Below are 16,983 nucleotides of genomic sequence, written 5' to 3'. Positions count from 1 at the left end.
CAGAGCCCCAGTAGTTATTGCTCATATTGTTGGGTTTGGGACTTTTTTATGGCTCATGTCTTATATTTTCTGCCCATGAAGATGAAGCCATCCACACAGAATCAGGCAGCCTGGTGTTGGTCTCCTTCCCTTGCTGTCCTCCTAGTGGTGCAGCAATAAAACTGCTAGCACACTTGCAAAGCTAAGCAGGGTCCAGTATGGTTTCAAACTGGAGGGGAGACCGTGTGTTCAGATTCCTGCATTGCGAAGGGGTTGGACTAGATGGTCCTCGAGGTTACAATTCTGGGAATATTAGATTGAGCGCTGATATAACACATCAGCCTTCTGAACCAGAAGAAGATGAAACAATGTCGGCATTTACCTGCAGTGCTTCATGGGATAACTTGACTGCTTTTTCTCTTCCAGGGCCCACCTGGCGAACGTGGCTCTCCTGGCCCTGCTGGCCCCAAAGGAAATACTGGCGAAGCTGGACGCCCTGGTGAGCCTGGTCTCCCTGGAGCCAAGGTGAGTGGATTGCAAGAGATCTGGCAGAAGTGCAAAGGCGATCTAGCCATACGCTTTCCTGTTAGGCCCTGGGCAGTGGGGAATGAGGTACATTCTGTCAGAAGCTCCCATGCCCTAGAGAGGAATTGAAAAACAAACTGTGTTAGGAAATCACAAGCTCCCCTTGTTGTTATAGTAATGGCACCTAGAAAATAACATAGGACTTTGAGGTATGCAAAGGACTTTGCACTCCTTGTCACATCCATCCTAACAACTTGGTAAGGGGCAGAGGCAGATTTCGGGCAGCATGACCGGTTCTGCCGCACTGGGCTCTAAGCCTGGGGGCGTTGCAGGGTGTCACAAGTATGACATAGTGAATTGAGCAGAAAGGAAGGTGAGAGACAGGGGCACCAAATTGTGGCCTTGCACAGGGCGCTGCTAAAATTTGAAAGGCCACCCCTGCAAGGAAAGTCTGCAATGGTTCCATTTTGCAGATGGGAAAATGAGGCTGAGAAATACATAAGTGAATTGAAAGGAGGAAGACTTTTGGCGACAGGTTTTAGTGTCCTCTTTTGGCTGTTTTTTTACGGAAGGGCCATGATGGGATAAGGGTAAGAATTTGCCCAGTTAGAATTCAGGTAATGGATGGCATTGTGACGCCCTGTAGCTCCCTATGTGATCCTTGATTGGTGAGGGTCATTTCTGGAAGGAGAAGAAGCCCTTAAAGAAATAGCAGCAATGTGGGGAAGCAATAGCTGCAAACAGCACCATCAAAGTAAAAGCAAGGAGTTTTTAGGGGGAAATTCAGCCTGCCTGAACACCCCATTTTTGCCAATAACATATCCAGAGGCAAACATTCAGTGCAACCCTAGAAAGAAGTGACTTGCCCAAGAGCACTAGAAAATGAAATACAGCACTGTAAATTTAACTCGGGGGCTTATTAGCCAAGCTGAAAAACCCTTCTTACTGGGTCACACAAGCTCTCAAATCCTTCCTTGCTCAGTGATTTGAACCCTGCCTTCTAGGCCCCACTTCAAGATGCAAAGGGGATCATTACGCCCATCTATCTAACGCATCGATCTACCACTTTCTCCCATGAGCTCAGGGCAACTTAGAACAAAATTAAAATCGGATTTTGAAAAAAAACATGCACCAGTTAATCTGAAATAAAACAAAACCAGAAGGAGGACAACAAAGCAGGACTCGAACTGGAACTGATTTAAGAGAAACCAGCAATCCCTAGATTTCTTTTGGAAACAAAACAAGTCTTCCCCTGCCCCCTTATGAAAAAAACACCAACTGCAAGGGACACATTGGATTTATTAGCTACTCAGATATTCTGTACAGCTGGAGACTATTTAAGGGAAGGGCGAGGGCAAACGGTTCCAGAAGGGGTTCGCAAAAGCTGTAAAGAAGCATTTAGGAGAACTGGGAATCGTTCACAAAAGAGATGCACAATAAGGGGTTCCTATGACAAACAGATGTTGTCAAAACAGGGGTTGTAGAGCATTTATGAGTGACTGTGCTGAATGGGGTGGCAAAGACAGAGCAATTCTACCTTACCCTTTCTAGGTCACAAACCCTCTTTGTTATTGACCAAAGGATGTTTCCTAACTCTCCTTCCTTTTCCCTCCCACCTGTAGGGTCTGACTGGTAGCCCTGGAAGCCCTGGCCCCGATGGCAAGACTGGACCCACTGTGAGTAGCAACAGGATGGCATTCTTCATTTTTTTTACTTTGCTCAGAAAGGAATTGTTCTTTTAAAAACACACACACAAACTTACGGGCTTTTTTGTCTCCTAATAGGGCCCCGCTGGTCAAGATGGTCGCCCCGGACCTGCAGGTCCACCTGGTGCAAGAGGTCAAGCTGGTGTCATGGGATTCCCTGGACCTAAAGGCGCTGCTGTAAGTAACTGCTTCCTTTTCCTGAATCTCACATTCTCTTGGATGAAAATTCAAGGATGACAAAATCCAGCTTTCTCCTCGCAGTGCCCAGTCTTTGCTTGAAGTTCAGCTTGCAGTGTTGCCATGAAAATGGCAGAACTTCATTTCAGGACTTCCTGAAACGGCTGCCTTCAAGTCTTCATGAAATAACGGCTGGCAGTGCCTGTAACTGCAAGCTCCTTCTAGCTGCCTTCCTTACGTTTTTGAGCAACTAGAGGGACAAAAAAACAACTTCTGGGTGTTTATAAAGACCAAAAATATTGGTCATTTCTGTTCTTGGTTTTGGTTCTGCATCTGCAATTACTGCCATGGGGCATCAGCATGGTTTCATGGTTTAGATGGCTCCCTTTCCAGAACTGAATCTTCAGTTCTTGTATTGGACCTTAAAATTAAGCAGATCATTGCAGTGATTCTGTTCTGGGTATGTGGTAAAACAGTTGCAGTCCAAGGATTCAGTATGAGCAGTGGGCACACAAGGCAAGTTATGGCTCCTTGTTCATTATTGTTTTGCAAAATAAAGCTACCCTTCAGCTAAAAATCATTCCCAAGAATGCAGCAACATGCAGGCTCTGTGGTTTCCCCATAAATGGTTGTATCCATTTGTGGTCCAAATTTTGAACACAGCATACACATACCCTGGATTTGACTCGTTCTAGTATGACCCAAAGAGTGCAATGAAGTCCCACTGCTACGAATATCTTCTTGCTCACTGCTTGTCAAGTTGTCAATCCTGTCTCTGAAATGACCCCCTTTGTCCCCTTCTTTTTCTAGGGTGAGCCTGGCAAACCTGGCGAGAGAGGTGCTCCTGGACCTACTGGTGCTGTTGTAAGTATTTTGCTTAATGCCCTCTGCAGTCAGGTTCAGATACAGCTTTGCACCTGCACAGGGATTTTTAGATGAAAGCAAGAAATCTTGGGCACTTGTTCGCTATAGCAAGCCCCGTCACGGCAAGGAGATGGATTTGACACCAAGACACTATATAGATGTCAGGGGCTGGTCTGGATCAGAAGACTGGGGAATTCAAATGCAGGGAGATCAGTTCCCAACAGAAGAGGAGGGGGAATATTTGACCCTGCCTGCTTCCAGTGTTTCCAGAAGCAGAGAGACAGGTAGACACAGAAGCTGCACAGTTAGAGAGGAGCTACCCAGCTATGAGATAGTAGCTAAGCAACCAGAAGGGAGGGAGAAGCTGGACGATACATCAGTCGAGAGTGGGGGGACAACACCCTCCCTCCAAACTTTGAGGTCCGAGCGTGTCAGAAAACAAAGGAGACGCGGGGTACTTCCCTTTGGCACACTTCTTGCTGCGGAAGTGGGGAGGAGTCAGAATAGGCAACTGATATCCTTGCAGAGGGTTGCCTGTTTGTGCTAGTAACAGAATGCTGCAATAAAAGGACTATAAATCTACCAAACGCTCGTTAATTCTTATCAGTGAACCACCAGAAGGGAGAGGGGAACTCCCATACCTGACAATAGAACATAGAAGTGATCACAACCCTAGTTTTCAATCTATGTAACAGAGAAGGCTGAGAGCAGAGGGAGAGGTTGGGGACTGATACATTTGTCCTGGGCCTTTATCCCACAAGCCAGTCAGAGAGCAGTGGAGGAGCAGGCAAGGCGAAGCTCTGGGAAGGCTTTACTAAGGACAAATCACAGATGCGATGCATTTCTGTGGAGAGTCACACAAAGAAGAGCAGCGCATAGACGTTAGGGGCTGCAAGTTTGACAGTGGTATAGAGCGACAAGGAAGTCAATGCAATGAATTCAGAAGATCTGGACACAGGAGTAGAAAAATGATGAAGTGCTTTCAATGTAGACTGTTCTCCGAAGAGTCCATCCAGATACTCTCATCTCTGCCTTTTTGATTCTCTTCTCCTCTGCAGGGTGCTCCTGGTAAAGATGGTGAAACTGGTGCCCAAGGACCCCCTGGCCCAAGTGTAAGTATGAATTCTTCCCTGATCCCGCTTTCCGTACCATTGATGGCTATTATAGGAAACCACTTTTCGAAGCCTACCAACCTATGAACTTTCCTTTGCTTCTCATCCCAGGGCCCTGCTGGAGAAAGAGGTGAACAAGGTCCCGGTGGAGCTCCCGGATTCCAGGTAAAAAAAAAGCTTTCCATGAATAGAGGCACATACAGAACTGTGTGTGTATTTTCTGCCACAGCAAAACTCCAAATTTGGAAGCCGGCTGGATGGGGAAGAAACTTCAGGGATAGCAATAAACGATGCAAACATAGCGCATTTCTGCATTTTGCATGCTTAAACCTGCTCCTTCGCTTCAGATTTCTTTGCAAATTTTCTGGAAGGAGTGGGAGGCAACAGTATAATAGTTTGACAGGGACAACATGCAAATATGTTCTTCAAATCAAGGCTTTGAAGAAGAAAAAAGGAAAGCTGGGAAATTTAACTATGCAGAAACCATGACAACAGGCATCAATGCCTGTGCTTGTGCACACACACAAAATAATTGTGGGTGATCAAATTATAGGATAGATATAGCTAAGCTCTTTGAAAAGCAAGATTTCAGTTCCTAATCTAACTCCTTCTCCATCTCTGGTTTTCTCTTACAGGGTCTTCCCGGTCCTGCAGGTGCCCCTGGTGAATCTGGAAAGCCTGGTGAACAGGTAAGAAATGAGGCTGCACATAGAGAAATGTGAAGAAGAGACTACTGGGTTCGGAGATAGGTAGTTTAGGGTCTGATCTGAGCATGCTGGCTTCCTGAATACCTTCAGACAGAATGCAGTACTTACACCATACTATAGAAAGGCGTAAGGATACCTTGAGGAGAACCGGGTGGTCAAGCTTCTCCCCACTTAGCTTTTTCTGCTTGGTTATTCACCATCTACATGTGCGCGCACACAGCAGGGTGAGGTTTCTCCTCCTTTGAATAGCTGGCGGGAATTTCAGCAGGCAAAGTTTGCTCCTTCCTTTCAGGACCATGAAGTTTAGAATCCCTTAGCTCAGGTGGCTTTCTTTAGTCCCTGCAAAAAAACAGGACAGTGCTTGTGCTGAATCTATCTGGTAACCTGAGAACGACATGCACCCTTTGCACTGAATGAATTGGAAGCTGTGCAATCACAGCAGAGTTCGTGCTATGCCTGCTTTTCATATGATGCTTTTCCCATATGACGCTTCTCCCATGCTTCCAATTGACTGGCCAACAATAAAAATCCAGAGCACATGCAAAGATGTATATAGGAGGGCGGGAAGTAAATATTTTCCTTTTGCATGGCACAATGGCCATAGAAACCTCCCATATGGTAGGCAACAGATCTGTATCTCCCCCATGTCCTTCTCCTACTAGAGATAGGGTTGATTGCTTGGATTAAAACTGGGATTTCAGGCATTCAAAGCACGGTAGATACTTGATGCTTCTTGTTGCTCAAGGGGGCGTTGTCTCAGCGAGGTGAAGAGATGCTGAAACGAGTGAAGTCCTTAGTTTAGGCCTAGTGACTCTTTCAGTAAGCCATTGGATTGGACACAACTTGATGATTCAAAACGCACAGGGCTTTTTGATACCCAGGAGCCCGCAATTCATGCTAATATTCTGCGGCTGAAGTTGGCATTTTAAAAGAGTCCATCTTCAGATCCTGTCCGCTCATGTTTCCAAGAGAAGCCGTCAAGGGAGGTTTACAATGCATACCTCCTGAATTGTCTCCTACCAGGCAGAAGATAATATCTAGATGCTTCTCATCATGTTGTCCGCTTTCCTCCATGCTTTCATATGCTAGAGAGCCCGCCCACACTGCACAAATCCTGCCACTTCAGACTTGAGCTGTTCCTTCTAGAATTCCACAACTCAAAGGGACCATAAGTCCACATAGTCCTCAGCCGTGAAGCAGCAAAATTCACCCCCATTGCTGCACAGCGGGACCATCCATCAGCCCCATTTTGTATTACCTATGACACCTGGATGTCAAAGATTCATTAACCAATGATTTTTCTTCTTCTGATAGGGTGTCCCTGGTGACGTTGGTCCTCCTGGTCCCTCTGGTGCAAGAGTAAGTGAAGATCTTCTTCTCCATACTGGTCTTCCATATGTATTTTCATTGGTCCGCTGCTGTTTACTGTGATGCTGGCATTCTAACCAGATCTCTTTCCCCCCTCTAGGGCGAGAGAGGTTTCCCCGGTGAACGTGGTGTCCAAGGCCCCCCAGGTCCTCAGGGTGCCCGTGGTTCTAATGGTGCTCCTGGTAACGATGGTGCTAAGGTAAGGGTGCATGATAGGATGTAGTCCATCGCTTATTATTATTCATGTCCTTTTTCTTCCTTGAAAATATCTTGCATGACAAATATAAAAATCTGTCTTGGATGCTTGGGATTTTTTTTCAAATGATCAGAGTTAGGTTTTGAGCCACGTAGGCAACTAAACATCTATAAATCAAGAGGTGAAGGAAATAATCTATGCCTTCTGAAGCATCCCCTCACACCTCCGGTTTTCTCAACCAAGGTGATGTACAGTGCTCACCAGCTTAAGACAGAGTGGGAGCACCTGTAGTATTCGGGATCCTCTTATGAGCTTATGTATCTTAATAATAGTGCATCTCCACACACACACACACACACACACACACACACACACGTTATAAGGATATTGGGCAAATCAGGAGTAGAGGCCCACAGCTGAGCTGTTTCATTTCATCAGGGCTGAGCTAAGTTTTGGAATCCAACCAAGCATCTGCCATGAAGCAGAACACAGCTTCCATTCTGCTACCATATTATGTTAGCCAGACCATATGGGACAAGCTCTGGGACCTTCTTTCTCCCTTTAGCACCTAGAGGCACATTTCACTCCAAGCAAGGCAACTTCTGCACCCTAAAGCAAATAAGAAAGAAATGGATTTGCCTTGGCATGGGCATGTTCAGGAATCCTTAGTATCATCTACCCAATCCCTCTGAATCACTGCCTTCCTGGGTGCAACAAGGCTCTTCGTCCCTAGCATACAGACTGAAAATCTGAAAAATAAATAAATGTTGTTTTGCAAATGTGTATGAGACAGACAGACAGAATTCAGAAGGGATTAGGTGCTGTCATCTATGCTGGGCCTGATATCTTAGTTCTGTTTCTGATATGTGCTTGTTTGTTTGGCTCTGCTCCTCTAGGGTGATGCTGGTGCTCCTGGTGCCCCCGGAAACCAAGGTCCTGCTGGCCTTCAGGGTATGCCTGGCGAACGTGGTGCTGCTGGTCTGCCTGGTGCCAAGGGAGACAGAGTAAGTATCTGGTCCATGGAAACAATGCCACCAAAATGGCAGCTCACTAACTTAACCGACCTATAAAGAAGGCGAACAAGCAAACAACAATGGCAACAGCCCCTTGACTCTTCCAAATATAACCCTCCAATTAGGAGGCTTTCCCAACTTCTCCTCGTATCTCTCTCCAGCCCACTTTCACGACGAACCACCATTACTGCAACTGTGCAGAGATAATCTTGACACAGGTCCTCATGCCCACAGGTTCATATGAGGGTCATAGGGGGACAGTGGGTGGAAGACTTAATGAAAACAGGAGGTCACTTGGAAGGCTGTTGCTGTTTTGCAGGTGGGATTTACCTGCACACCAACAAACTCAGGCTGTGCAATTGACATGCCTTTGGTGTTGTTTGGCAACACACCCACTTCCCTCCAAAACAGGACTTTTAGATGATAAAGAAAGTGATAGGAAAACGCACTGGGCTCTTGACTGGCTTTGTAACACACCGTTTCAATTGGGTGGGAAGTGTGTGGAAAAGCAACATCCGGAGTTGCCTTACACTGAGTCAGGGAATTGGTCCATCAAGCCCAGTACTCTGTCTATTTCAGCTGGCGACATAGCTCCACCATATCTGGCTGAGACATTTCCCACTCCCAGCACATGGGATCCTTTTTTAAAAAATGAAAAAAGGCAGAAATCTAACCTAGGGCCTTCTCCATCCAAAGCCTGTGATCTGCCCCCAGCCCTTCCTCTACTTGAAGTAGACTGCTGGCAGAATCGTAATGTGGGAAATAAGGAACAGGAAGATAATATTAAATTCTGTTCGCTGGTATTTAGAAACTTCCCTCCTTAAAATATCCAGTGGGCAGGTGACTCTTTCCTTCTGTATGGCCAAAGCAAGAGGATGGTTGATGCAGCCCTCCAGATGGACTATAGCTGCCAGCATCCCTGACCATCATCCATGCTGGCTGGGGATGAATAGAAACTCAACATCTGAAGAGGCAGTTTCCCCACCTCTAGCTTACAGGCTTTTGCCTTCAGGGTTGGCCTAAGAGTTTGGAATGAAGGGCAGATCTCGGGGTGCTATCCAGTCCTTCTTCCATCAGTTTCCTTGAGATGAATTCCCTCGCGCCAAACTTGACACCCTAATGTAGATTCTGCTAGATGGTCGGATCTCTTTCAAGACCTTCAGATATGAGACACATTGCACTGTCAACACAGAGTTCTTCCTCCCAGTTCTTCCACCAGCCTGTTCCTTTTGGTGCTTCATGGTCTGCTCTGTTTCTCCTTCCTCCTAGGGTGACACTGGTCCCAAAGGTGCTGATGGTGCTCCTGGCAAGGATGGACTTAGAGGATTGACTGGACCTATTGGCCCACCTGGACCTTCTGGTGCTCCTGGTGACAAGGCAAGTGCTCCACTGACTTTATGTACCTCTTTTCCAGAAAAAAGGTCTAGTGATCTCCAATTGTCAGACGTCTAGGTGCATTTTCTGGTGTTTTAACGAATTTGTGAATGAGCTGGGATCTATTTGGTGTCTTCTGACTTGGGCTTTGACGCCACTCCTTTGCAAAGCATGCAGTGGAGAGACAGAGGAAACTCTTTCCTGACCAGGTGTTCTGATGGCGTAGGGATGCAGAGATCCAACCCGGCCCTTTCTAGTCAGCTCAGCGTCCCCACCCTACATGCTGATGGCCAGAATAGGGCAGCCATGTGGACAGCCCCCTTTCCCAAGAAATTCTAAGTATGAGAATCTCAGCACTGTGTGCCCTTATTGGATCCTGATCCTGGGATTTTAGCCTATGATGATTGGCTTCACCTGAAGCCCTCAATCTCTATGAGGTCACCTGGGCTAGGCTTGGGCAGAGAGCAAGAGGCTAGTGGAATGTTGCTCTATATCGGAACCTTTCTAGCTCATGTCCACATGGACCAGAGCTGATTTGACAGGGGCTAGTTTGAAATTAAAACAGTGGCCAGCAACTAGATTCAGTGATAGGTCAATCTGGAGTGGAGCACTGGGGAGAAGAGCTTAGCCCCTTCCTCCTCACCTTATTCACTTGATGCCACCTGGGCACCCATTGCTGGTTGAGGCTACAACCTCCACAACAGGAGGTTCTGCCTGTGGGAAGGACACTGGATGAAAGTTGCTGGCTGTGGAAAGAACACATGGGGACAAAGGGCTTCTTTTTGCCTGCAGAATTGCATGGATGAGAGTGATGGGCCGACAGGTGATCATCTGCAGGTCACATGGTCTCACAGGCCACCCTGACTACACAGTTAAAGGATTTCCCCAGCTCAACCTGCTATATTATGTATACCATTTAGGGATGCTTTCAGGTCCTACGAATAGGCTAGGCTGAAAGGTATGACCAGCCTTCCAGTCTCCCTTCTCCAGCCACATACAATCCAAGCGCCATTGATCCATCTAGCTTAGTATTGTCCACAATGAGTGGCACCACCTCTCCAGGGTTTCAGGCAGGTATCAGGGATCAACCCTTTGGAGGACCTTTGCTTACAGAGGATTCACTCTACCACTGAGCTATGATCCTTCCCCATCCTTCCCCAATTTTGTTCTTCCAACTTGTCACCAATAAGCTTTCCCCCTCCTGATTTCATACCATAAAACTCAATGGCGCTCTCTCTCTCTCTGCTAGATATGTAGGCAAACGGTTCATGTTTTTGAATTCACATGTTGAACTTAGGTGTCCATGCGAGGCAGTGGGAACATGATTAGAAAAAGAGGCATTTATCCAACCTGGTGAGAGTAGCAAGGTATAAGAGAGGAACGTAACTAACCGGTAGGATTATGCAGCTTTAGATCACAGATTTGTAGAATTGGAAGAGGGACCACAAGGTTCATCTTGTGTTCAACCTTCTGCAATGCAGGAATCTTTCATCCAATGTGGGACTCAAACCTACAACCCTGAGATTAAGAGTCTCATGTTTGACTGACTGAGCTATGCATCCTGGGATTTTTTGGTGCTTTTTTCCTACTTGTGTTACAGTGCCTTTTGTGGTTCCTCCTGGTTCCCTGGAGCTTAACCTCATCTCTATTTCTTTTCTTCCTCAACCAGGGTGAAGCTGGTCCTGCTGGTCCTGCTGGTCCCACTGGTGCTCGTGGTGCTCCCGTAAGTACTTTCTTTTCCATCCTAGAAACACAGAATTGTAGAGTTGGAAGGTACCCCAAGGGTTATCTAGTCCAACCCCCCTGCAACACAGGGATCTCATTCTTATCACCTTCTCTTGTCCTTTGACCCTTCCTCTCATCACCACTGACCAAATGCATTTGTCTCTTTTTTGCCCCCCAGGGAGATCGTGGTGAGCCTGGCCCTGCCGGACCCGCTGGATTTGCCGGCCCCCCTGTGAGTATGATGACAAGTGTTCAGTTCTCATCAAACTGTTGATTCGTTGCATGTTGGGTGTCAGGTGCAGAGTGGACAACCCTTCCGTGTTGGTGGACATTGTGGCAAACAAGCGACAACAGTTGACAGGCAAGGTTGGCGACCAGAAGCACCTGTAGATTGTTATCAAGTGATCTCTGGTAGGAGAAAGTGATACGTTCCAGGCACGGCACTCATAAAGTAAACAAAATCGTCCAAATTTGGGGTATATTCATAGAATCATAGAACTGTAGAGTTGGAGGGGGATCCCAAGGGCCATCTAGTCCAACTCTCCCTGCAATGCAGGGATCTCAGCTAAAGCATCCATGACAGATGGCCACCCAACCTCTGCGTATAAACCTCCAAGGAAGGAGAGTCCACCACCTTCCCAGGGAGACCTTTCCACTGTAGAACAACTCTTACTGTCAGGTTTTTGCTGATGTTTAGTTGGAATCTCCTCTCTTGTAACTTGAAGCCATTGATTCAAGTCCTACCCTTCAAAGCAGGATAAAGCAAGCTTCCTCCATCTTCCACGTGACAGCCCTTGAGATATTTGAAGATGGCTATCATACCTTCTCTCAGTCTCCTCTTTCCCAGGCTAAACATGCACAGTTCCTTCAACTGTTCCTCATAAGGCTTGGAAGAACAATTCAGTTCTCCCTTACCTTCCTCCTAACTACAGCAATCAAGCCGGCGTTAATTAGTGCACTGTTGGGGTGGCAAATTCAACCCAGCAGTGCCTTTTTTCAGTGTCTTATACCACTTTCATTGCCACCTTGAGGTCCTTTGGAGAACAAGGCAGGGTACGATTAAAATAAATAAAATAGGAACCCAGAGAGCAATCCTCCATGTCCTACATGAATCCATTTTAGGAGTATTTTCCAGAACTGGGTGAACTTGAATGTAGAGCCACTAAAAAGAATTGGCTCAGTCAAGACAGCAAATCACAAGTTGATTTGGCTTCCAGGCTGTTTCTTGACGGCATATGGATCTGCCAATTGCTTTGCAAGTGCTCATCCTCTTTGTCTTCCCAACAAATCCCCTGAGGTTGATTAAACTGAGAGAAAGGTGATGCTTGAACCCAAAGCTGAGGAGTGGGCATTTGAACCTGGATTTCCCCATGTCCCAAGCTGAACTGCAACCGGGTTGACTCCACTATGTAACTGAGAGAGACTGGGAACTGAATCTCCCAAACCTGACTGAGAACCCTCCTCTCCATTTGCACCCTCCCCGTTCCAGCTTCAGCAAACCTTGCTTCTCATGCTGCCTCTTCCTGTTTGATTCACACCTGGTGGATTATCAGAAGCAACGTGGTCCAACCTCCTCTGGCACAATGAGATCCTTTAGTCAGATGTACTTGGAAGCTGCAGAGAAAGATCCATTAATATCTTCCATCTTAAGTAGATATGTCTTTCCTTTTCCATCCTTCACCACCACCTGCTCTGCTCTTACCTCCACAGGGTACTGATGGCCAACCTGGTGCTAAAGGTGAACAAGGTGATGCTGGTGCTAAAGGCGATGCTGGTCCTCCCGGACCTGCTGGTGCCACTGGACCTCCCGGACCCGCTGTAAGTGACCCTCTTGTTGCACCCCAATCTCTTTTGTGAACCCATCACCTTCCATCAGCCTTTGGCTTAACGCTGTCTCCCTCCCACCTGTTGCAGGGTGCTGTTGGTGCTCCTGGACCCAAAGGTGCTCGTGGAAGTGCAGGACCCCCTGTGAGTATCTTCTTCTTCTGCATTATTAAGCTGGGGGCGAGTCAAAAATGCATTCATGTTCGAAACCCAGAGTTTTCACATCCTAAGGAAATCGCTCCCAGTTCATCACCCTAGGACATTTAAAGCAGATTGTGGGTTAGAAAACTAATACAGCTCTCCACTGCAGCAGTGGGTTGCAGAAATGAACCACAGAAGGGATCGTGCAACCTCTGCCCAGAAAGATCACGGTCTATGTGAGGTGGGCAAGACAGGGCTCTTGAGCACCTGATCCAGCATAGTTAATTGGTATTCACAGCAGACCAGCTACGCCGTGGTGAGGAAAAGTCTCTGTGTATGTTCAGAGGCTCTCACTAGCTAGCCTAAACTCATCTAACACACAAGAAGGGGGTGGGGGAATCACATTCCAGAGCTTGCCACTGGCAGGTTTTAGGCTGAAATTAAGCCTGAGCTGATTGCAATGCAATTAACCTCGATCACGTCATCCAAACTGGTTTAGCTGCATGATGTATGAGGATCTCTAGCTGGTAGAAACAAATAATAAAATTAAAAAAAATTGGCACCCTTTTTCTGCATACCCGGAAACAGTAGTAACAAGATGCTAGAAGAGCTGAGATTATCATTATCTTTCTGTGGCAAGGAGCTTTGGCATTGCAAAGAGGTTGCCGAACTGAAAAATTAAGACGAAATCCATTATAGGATCCTACTGAGTGGGGAATCTGTGTTAGAATCACATGTACAGTTCCTGCTTGGTATGGGAGGAGTTATTGAAAAGGAACCTTCTCTTCTGTTCCTTTCATAGGGTGCTACTGGATTCCCCGGAGCTGCTGGAAGAGTCGGACCCCCTGGCCCATCTGTAAGTACCCTCCCACGAAACACACACATGCCAGCATTGTGGGCAACAATTTAGAAAGCTGTTACACAACCCCCAGGTGGCTGGTGGTGGGAGAGGATGCTCAGTAGGAAGTGCCTTAGAGCCTACACAAGAGGACCTGCAAAGATATATGGTTGACTCTCTCAGCAGCAGAGAGGATGGAAAAAGAGGGCCATAAGGTAGAGAAGACACAGATTGAGAATAATGCTGAATCAGTTCATATCTAAATATATACAATGGTTTTAGTCCGAACCAGAAGCATTCCTTATAGAATCATAGAATTGGAAAAGTTGGAAGGGACCACAAGAGTGATCTAGTCCAAACCCCTTCAAGTAGGGAACTTTGTACATCCACTTTTATTTTTATACTCCCCAAGTTTGCAAACTGGATATCCAGGTTTTCCCCCCAAATTTTGAGCCCCATCCCCCCCCCACAATTAAAAAAATCCAGCCTTCAGACACAGCAGAAATTTTTGGGCCTTATGGATTATTATGGCACACAAGAATCTCTAGGTATGTTTATACCACCATCTTAATGGCCATTCCTTCTTCGTGGAATTGCAGCTGGGGAGGAGAGGCCAAGGGTCTTTTAGCATGAAGTTCTCAGCATCCTCGCCGAAACTGCAGTACACAGGATTTGCTGGAGCAAACCACAGCATTTAAATGACGCTGTCACATAAGCAGGGGCAGGCTTTTCGTTTCAGTTTGCTCTACTTGGAGCTGCACCTGATTTCAAAATGCGGTGGCCCAAGCTTTTGGCTGTCTCTAGGAACATAGCTGATGGGATGGAAACTCCTTCTCATTCTCAGTGACCCACTAGAACCTCACTGGGGTGGGGTGGGGGTCCTTCCTCAAAGATGCTTCCTTTGGGGGCCACTGTTCCCAAACTCAACACATGGCCTGTGAGTGTCACTGATTTTCTTGTCCTCTTTTCTTTCCCCCAAAGGGTAACATCGGCCTTCCCGGCCCCCCAGGCCCTGGTGGAAAGGAAGGTGCCAAAGGACCCCGTGGTGAGACTGGACCTGCTGGACGCCCTGGTGAAGCTGGACCTGCTGGCCCACCCGGACCCCCTGGCGAGAAGGGTTCTCCTGGTTCCGATGGACCTGCTGTAAGCAAATGCCACCTCTTACCTTTCATTCCTCTTGAACGGGGTTGCTCGAGCCAAACTTGGGGGCCTCCTCCATGGGGTTATCTCCTTGTTGCAACATCTGGCTCCCTGATGGCAGCCCAGCAGCCATGTTAACGATTTCTCTGGCTTCAATTGGCTTTGGAATTTCCCACTGCTTGTGCAAATCTTTACGGCTGCACCTCTTCAGTGGCGATGTTCTAGTGAGCATCGTTGAAATGCCACATAATGGCTGCCTACATTATAGACCAGATCCATTCGTTCAGATTGTTGCTTGCCAAGTGTTTGGGGTTTTTAATGTGGGATGTGTTTCAGTAGAAAAGGTAGTCCTTGCCATGCGTGGTCACACTTTGCTTAAAGAGAGCCTGAAGAAAAATCCCCTAGCCAGCCAAGATACAACAAGGTGTGGGTTCCTTTAGGCAAGGGTAGAAAGCCTCATGGGCATTACTCACAATGTGGAGTCAGGACATCCAACAGTTCTTCTCCTTCAAGCAAGCCCACCATGTTCTTATTTCCCAGCCTGTCTGGGGTCTTCCTTCTTCTTCGGCGATCACTTGTAGCTGAGTAAGATTGTCTTCCATAAACATGGTTTAACAGTGAGTCTGTAAGTGACCGTGGAGGCCAATTCTGGATCCACACATCCTTCCATAGTGTCTGGGTTATGCTGTTGCCAGTCCACTGCTTGCTGAGGCCCAGCTCGCCTCCAACCCTTCTGCAGTGCAGCATAACGCTGGCAAAAATGAAATGTGTTTTTCTAGCCAGGATCTTCTCTGTCGACATCTCATGCTCATGTCCGCTTTCCTCCTTTAGGGTGCACCTGGTACTCCTGGCCCACAAGGTATTGCTGGACAGCGTGGTGTGGTTGGTCTTCCTGGACAAAGAGGCGAGAGAGGTTTCCCTGGTCTTCCTGGACCATCTGTGAGTGCTCCCCTTCTGCTCTTCTCTGACTACTCTGCTCAGAAACTCTGGGTTCAGTTTCCTTCTGGGGCTGGTGTTTGTGGGCTGGGGAACAGCGAGGAATTTTTTATTTGAGGGGGAATGTTAAGTGGATGCAGACACATAGAAGGCTGAAAACACAAGGATACATAAAAGCAAAATAGACACACACACACACACACACACACACACACACACACACACACACACCGAGTCTAATTGGAATATATGACCCAAGTATACCCAGCGCCCGGAATTAGAAGTTTATCAATTGGCAAAGCACTCAGTTGCATCAACTCTGAAGGTGCAAGAATCTAGCTAGCTGAACAGGTCCTCCTACAGACCTGTAGTCTGTCCCAGCAGTTGTGCCATGCCTCCTCCAGTCCATTTACCCCCCCCCTCCACCTCGGGACATGGTGCATGCAAGCAACCAGTGACTTTTCCTGCATGTCATGTCTGGCTGCTCCTGTCCCTTTAAGCCCCTCCTCATCCTTGGAGACAGTGCAGGAGGGGACAGAGGAGATTCGATTCCCTGCAGCTGTTCCCCTGTCTCTGACTGCCCAGCCGCTTCCTTTCTCCGCTGCCTCATTGGTGGCACAGAACGTCACAAATAACTGGCCCTTCCCCTGGATCATTCTCCTGCCCTGCTGCCTCCTCTGCCCGTCCCTTCAGACTCCTGCCTCTCCCGGACAATATACTTCAGTGTCTGATGACTCAGCCTGAAGTCTATGCTTGGCATACAAGGCCCAAAGAACAGGAGGGAACACAGCAAAGTTTCAATTTGAGTTGCTTGTTCAGGTTTAGTCTTCAGCTAAACACATTTATATGGAAGTCAGTATCAGCGGTACATCTGCAGATATGAGGGATTTGGATCACAGCTCGGGTCTCAAAGCAAGGCTTGTTTTCATCCTTGTGCTGCTCTTTGTTCCTGCTCCTAATATAATGCATAATAACTGTGGGCTCTGTCGTCGTTTTCCTTAGTGGCAGTAAGAGTGTGCATTAACCCAGATAATCGCTTTTGTTTCCTCCAAGACCAAGAATGAAAATAAAATAAAAGGTCAATACCATTATCCTGTAGAAACAGAGCAACATGTTTTCTATATTGCATCTATGGGCTCACCCACACTTACCTTTTGCCCCGGGCTTTCTTAGGCACAAGTCCTGCACTTTAAAGCTCTGTATTCCCCAGGAAAACCTGCTCTTTAAAGCTGAATCAGAACAAACAGCAATTCAGGTTTTCTGCAGATTGCTGTTTGCTCCAATTCAGCAGTTCGAAGTGTGGTCTTGCAGGGAAAGCGCAAGGACAACAATAACAAAATGCTCTAACATAGAGATTT

At 47.1% G+C, this 16,983-nt stretch overlaps 1 protein-coding gene and 1 long non-coding RNA gene across 4 annotated transcripts in view; one reads left to right on the top strand and one right to left on the bottom strand.

The window, feature by feature from the left end:
- LOC310690838 overlaps positions 1-16,983 on the bottom strand; it is a 54,966-nt gene that overhangs the window by 23,541 nt on the left and 14,442 nt on the right. Inside the window, exons 1-2 of one of the 2 annotated variants that reach the window (XR_014518190.1) lie at positions 14,715-15,512; positions 362-618 (exon numbers count right to left, since the gene is read on the bottom strand). This is a non-coding gene — a long non-coding RNA (uncharacterized lncRNA). Of the gene's footprint in view, positions 1-361; positions 619-14,714; positions 15,513-16,983 lie in introns of those variants that run through there. The other variant, XR_014518189.1, reaches the window with a different exon arrangement.
- COL1A1 (collagen type I alpha 1 chain) overlaps positions 1-16,983 on the top strand; it is a 44,795-nt gene that overhangs the window by 17,129 nt on the left and 10,683 nt on the right. For both annotated transcript variants that reach the window (XM_083469440.1, XM_083469439.1), the window contains exons 23-40: positions 406-504; positions 2,127-2,180; positions 2,289-2,387; positions 3,198-3,251; positions 4,310-4,363; positions 4,475-4,528; positions 4,999-5,052; positions 6,385-6,429; positions 6,539-6,637; positions 7,531-7,638; positions 8,917-9,024; positions 10,691-10,744; positions 10,925-10,978; positions 12,457-12,564; positions 12,661-12,714; positions 13,514-13,567; positions 14,531-14,692; positions 15,521-15,628. In XM_083469440.1, coding sequence (XP_083325566.1) covers positions 406-504; positions 2,127-2,180; positions 2,289-2,387; positions 3,198-3,251; positions 4,310-4,363; positions 4,475-4,528; positions 4,999-5,052; positions 6,385-6,429; positions 6,539-6,637; positions 7,531-7,638; positions 8,917-9,024; positions 10,691-10,744; positions 10,925-10,978; positions 12,457-12,564; positions 12,661-12,714; positions 13,514-13,567; positions 14,531-14,692; positions 15,521-15,628 — 1,422 coding nt within the window. The remainder of the gene's footprint in view (positions 1-405; positions 505-2,126; positions 2,181-2,288; positions 2,388-3,197; positions 3,252-4,309; positions 4,364-4,474; positions 4,529-4,998; positions 5,053-6,384; positions 6,430-6,538; positions 6,638-7,530; positions 7,639-8,916; positions 9,025-10,690; positions 10,745-10,924; positions 10,979-12,456; positions 12,565-12,660; positions 12,715-13,513; positions 13,568-14,530; positions 14,693-15,520; positions 15,629-16,983) is intronic.

Source organism: Podarcis liolepis (assembly GCF_965112155.1).
Source record: "Podarcis liolepis genome assembly, chromosome: 13".
Classification (NCBI taxonomy): Eukaryota; Metazoa; Chordata; class Lepidosauria; order Squamata; family Lacertidae; genus Podarcis; species Podarcis liolepis.
Note: the sequence above shows the minus strand (reverse complement) of the source record. Positions and strands in the feature narration are given on the sequence as shown.